At 51.7% G+C, this 3,825-nt stretch overlaps 1 protein-coding gene across 1 annotated transcript; it reads left to right on the top strand.

Moving 5' to 3' along the window:
- Window positions 1-218: 218 nt before the first annotated feature.
- Window positions 219-3,243, top strand: UQCRFS1 (ubiquinol-cytochrome c reductase, Rieske iron-sulfur polypeptide 1). The gene is made up of 2 exons (XM_066327923.1): window positions 219-480; window positions 2,467-3,243. Exons 1-2 carry the CDS (start codon window positions 270-272, stop codon window positions 3,075-3,077), a joined length of 822 nt encoding a protein of 273 aa, XP_066184020.1. The 5' UTR covers window positions 219-269; the 3' UTR covers window positions 3,078-3,243.
- Window positions 3,244-3,825: the final 582 nt, after the last annotated feature.

Raw genomic sequence — 3,825 nt, 5'->3', positions numbered from 1 at the left:
CACCGACAGAGAACCGGGACGGGAGAAAAAAAAGAAAAGAGGAGAGGAAAAGGGGACCGGGGGGGAGAAATAATAAGAAGAAGGAAGGGAAAAGGCAAGGCAAAAGAACGCCAGCCCCAAGGCGGTCTATGGCCCCGCTCCCCTCAGGGCACGCCACCCCGCGCCTGCGTCACCCCGCACGCCGCGGTGACGTCACCGCCGCGCGGGCCCGCGGCGCCGTGACGTGTGGGGCGCGCGCCGGCGGGGAAGGTCGCCGCGGGGACGCCGCCATGCTGTCCGTGGCCGCCCGCGCCGGGCCCTTCGCGCCCTTCGTGTCCGCCGCCGCGCACGCCGTGCCCGGCCCGCTCCGCCCGCTCGTCCCGGCCGCCGCGCACCGGGACCGCAAGGTGCCGCTGGAACCGAAGCGGCCTCTGCTCTGCCGGGAGTCCCTGAGCGGCCGCGCCGCCCGCGGGGGGCTCGTCGCCTGCGCCAGCCTGAACGGTGCGGGCCGGGGGAGCGGCGGGGCGGGCGGGGGCGGCGGCGGCCGGGGCTGCCACGGGCTCAGCGAGGGCCCTGCCCGCGCTCCCGGGCACCGCCCGGCCCGGCGGGGAGAGCCGGGTCCGGCCCGGCGGGCGGGGGAGCAGAGCCGCAGGAGAGCAGGCGGGCGAGCTGCGGGAGCTTGGGGGGTTTAAGTGTTTGATTCTGTTGGCACCCTCGCAGTTCGCAAGCATTTACAACTACAGAGCTTGTTCAAGGGCACTTGAATGCCAGCTTCCTTTTAATGGCTCTGACAGAATGGGGCGGGCTGGAGGGCCCACAGTGGGTGATCTCAGGCCGTTCTGGATACCTCAACTGAGGGAGACAGCTCCCGTGGGTTTTGTTTAACCGCTGAGGAAACGCAGCTGAGGTCTGTCGTTCGGGAAGGCTTGTAGCTGCGGGCACAGGAGCAGAGGGGTGCCGTGACAACACGCCGTGGGTTGCGCTGGGGTGCCGGCAGGGAGCGAGCCGAGGCGCGGTGCGGAGCCCGACCTCCGGCCGCAGGGCTGGGGCTGTCCCCGCCGCACGGGCTGCGGCCCCCGGACTGCTGCTGCCCTGCTCTGCCGCCCTCACCCGTGGGGCGTTCTGCTTCAGCTGCTGCACAGGGCACGCCTTCAATTCCGCGAGGGCAGTGCCGTGCGGAAGATGCTCTATAGCCATTAGAGCTGTGTGCTTCACCTGACCCTCAGCTGTAAAGGCTTTGTTCCGGTGAAAATTCTACGAATCTGTTACTGACATAGCTGACACTTAGCCGTGCTCTACGTGTTAATTAACATCAAACATGCTTTTCAGTGAGTGTAGCAAATTTTTTTAGAAGTTAGTCATATCACTCTATCACTCGTTACTAAATGCTTTAAGTCCTGATCTTGAAATAACTTAGCATGGAGCACTATCTCAGAATTTCGATTTTCAGTTTAATTTCTTTGCAGTTAAAATCCTGTAGCAATTACTTTCTCAGTGCTGAGTTACTTGTAAATAAATGTAATTATTATCCTCATTATACTGCATATAAACCCCTGAGAACTTAAGTGCACTTTGAGACATGTGTTAACTTTATGCCAACTGGCAGAAAATATAAAGACTAAATGATGCTCTTCAAGTAACAGGTTGAACCTTGGCAAGTAACATGTTCTGTCCTTGCCATGTTCTTTTCTTTGGCTTATAGATTTTCAGTGGGGGAAGCAGCTTTTGCTGGAGAAACACATGGGAGGCCTTTTAGTTTTCCCTCATATCCTGTTACTTGAGCACACAGGTTTGATGGGGCAATCCCACTTGAAACTGGACAGCTGTTAGCTTTATCCCTAAATCTTCTAAAAAGCAAGTCTGGGGACTGAAGGTTTAAAATTATTTACTGTGGCTTTTAGCTAGGACAGCAATTTAATACAAAAGAGGATGCCTGCCTGATATTTTTAATTTTAAAAATGTTTAACCACACACTTAACATTATTACAGGTTACAGAAGTTTATGACATTATTACAGATGTTACTTCAGACAAAAAATAGCACAGAAGTGTGCAAACTTCACTACATCAGATTTCTTCTTAGCAGCCCTTTACAAGGAAACATTTGGATGGAAAACAGGTCTGTGTTTTCTGAGCTAGTCATGGTATCCTACAGGAGTTTTTTCTTGAAATTTATTGAAAAAACAGTGCACTTTTTTCCCTGGAAGCCCAGAACTTCCCACAGATTTTCTGCACTCTGATCAGGTTTCTTTTTCAAAGAGTAAGAGGTGATGTGTGAAACTGGTTTCCCTAATCTACCAAAAATTCCCTCTGAAAACCATTTCCATACAACTTAAAATCGAAACACCTAATTAATGGAATCCCACCCAGACTTTAGAATACCTTTTACCTGCTATTCCAAAAAAAGCCACTACAAAAGTACACTTTCCAGCGCACAGCAGTGTGTTTTATTGTCAGGTGGTGTCATTTGTTGTCCTTCTCTGTGCAGCTCCTGCCAGCGTGCGCTGTGTCCACAACGATGTCGCCGTCCCCGACTTCTCTGCCTACCGCCGCGAGGACGTGCAGGATGCCACCGTGTCTTCCCAAGGCAGCAGCGATTCCAGGAAAGGCTTCTCCTACCTGATGACTGCAGCCACAGGTGTAGCTACTGCCTACGCTGCCAAGAATGTTGTCACCCAGTTTATCTCCAGCCTGAGTGCCTCTGCTGACGTGCTGGCCTTGTCAAAGATTGAGATCAAGCTGTCTGACATTCCAGAAGGCAAGAACGTGGCTTTCAAGTGGAGAGGGAAGCCCCTTTTTGTGCGTCACAGAACCCAGGCAGAAATTAGTCAGGAGGCTGAAGTTGATCTGTCTCAACTGAGGGATCCGCAGCACGACCTAGACAGAGTGAAGAAGCCCGAGTGGGTGATCCTGGTGGGTGTGTGCACTCACCTGGGCTGTGTCCCCATCGCCAACTCGGGGGATTTTGGCGGGTACTACTGCCCCTGCCACGGCTCCCACTATGACGCCTCTGGCAGGATCAGGAAAGGCCCTGCTCCCCTAAACCTCGAGGTCCCAGTTTACCAGTTTGTTGGGGATGACACAGTGGTGGTCGGCTGAGAGACAAGGTGCCTGCTCACTTCCATGTTCCTGACAATGTACAGCACAAGGGTTAACTGAGGCATGCTGTAAAATCAGAAGTTAGCTGTCTAGATTCTCAGCCAGAACTATGTTTGAATACTGTGTTCAATTTCAATAAAAACTTGGAGTGAGCAATTGTTCCTGACTTCAGATAAAGTGTATTTCTTTATGTACAGATTTCTAGTGTGTCCAGCCAAGGAGATGCTACAACAGGCCCAGAACACAGACCCCTTCTGAAGGGCTGCTGATTCAAGGTAGACATTGAGCTGCAAAGCCACAAAGAGATCTTCTAGCCAGCATTGGTCCTGCAAATACAGGACAGAGCTGGTGCTTCACTGTGTGCAGAACAGGAGGAGAAAAAAGCTTTGCTGTTTTTAGAGCAGAGCAAAAAGACACCAGTTAGCCTGTACTTTCTGTCTTTTCTTCTTGTTCTTTACCACTGTCTCAAAAGTACTTCTGTCTGCACTGCACTAATGTGCTCTCTCAGTTGCAGAATAGAAACTAAAATCCTCAGAAACTACAGGAAAGTCCAAGAGAGTTTTCAAGATGCACATAATAAAGGCTTATACACAATAAACTAGTAAAAAACCCAGATTGCTAGAATTAAACAGTATTAACCAGAGACTACACTGTGGTCTGACATAATATTGCTCTGTGGATATGCTGAGGGAGAGTTCTGACTGACACCAGTTTTACAGTAGAGGTGTCATTCATTTCAGGGACTCTG

This window comes from Sylvia atricapilla, chromosome 12 (genome assembly GCF_009819655.1).
Source record: "Sylvia atricapilla isolate bSylAtr1 chromosome 12, bSylAtr1.pri, whole genome shotgun sequence".
Taxonomy (NCBI): domain Eukaryota; kingdom Metazoa; phylum Chordata; class Aves; order Passeriformes; family Sylviidae; genus Sylvia; species Sylvia atricapilla.
This window is presented reverse-complemented; position numbering and strand designations above follow the sequence as displayed.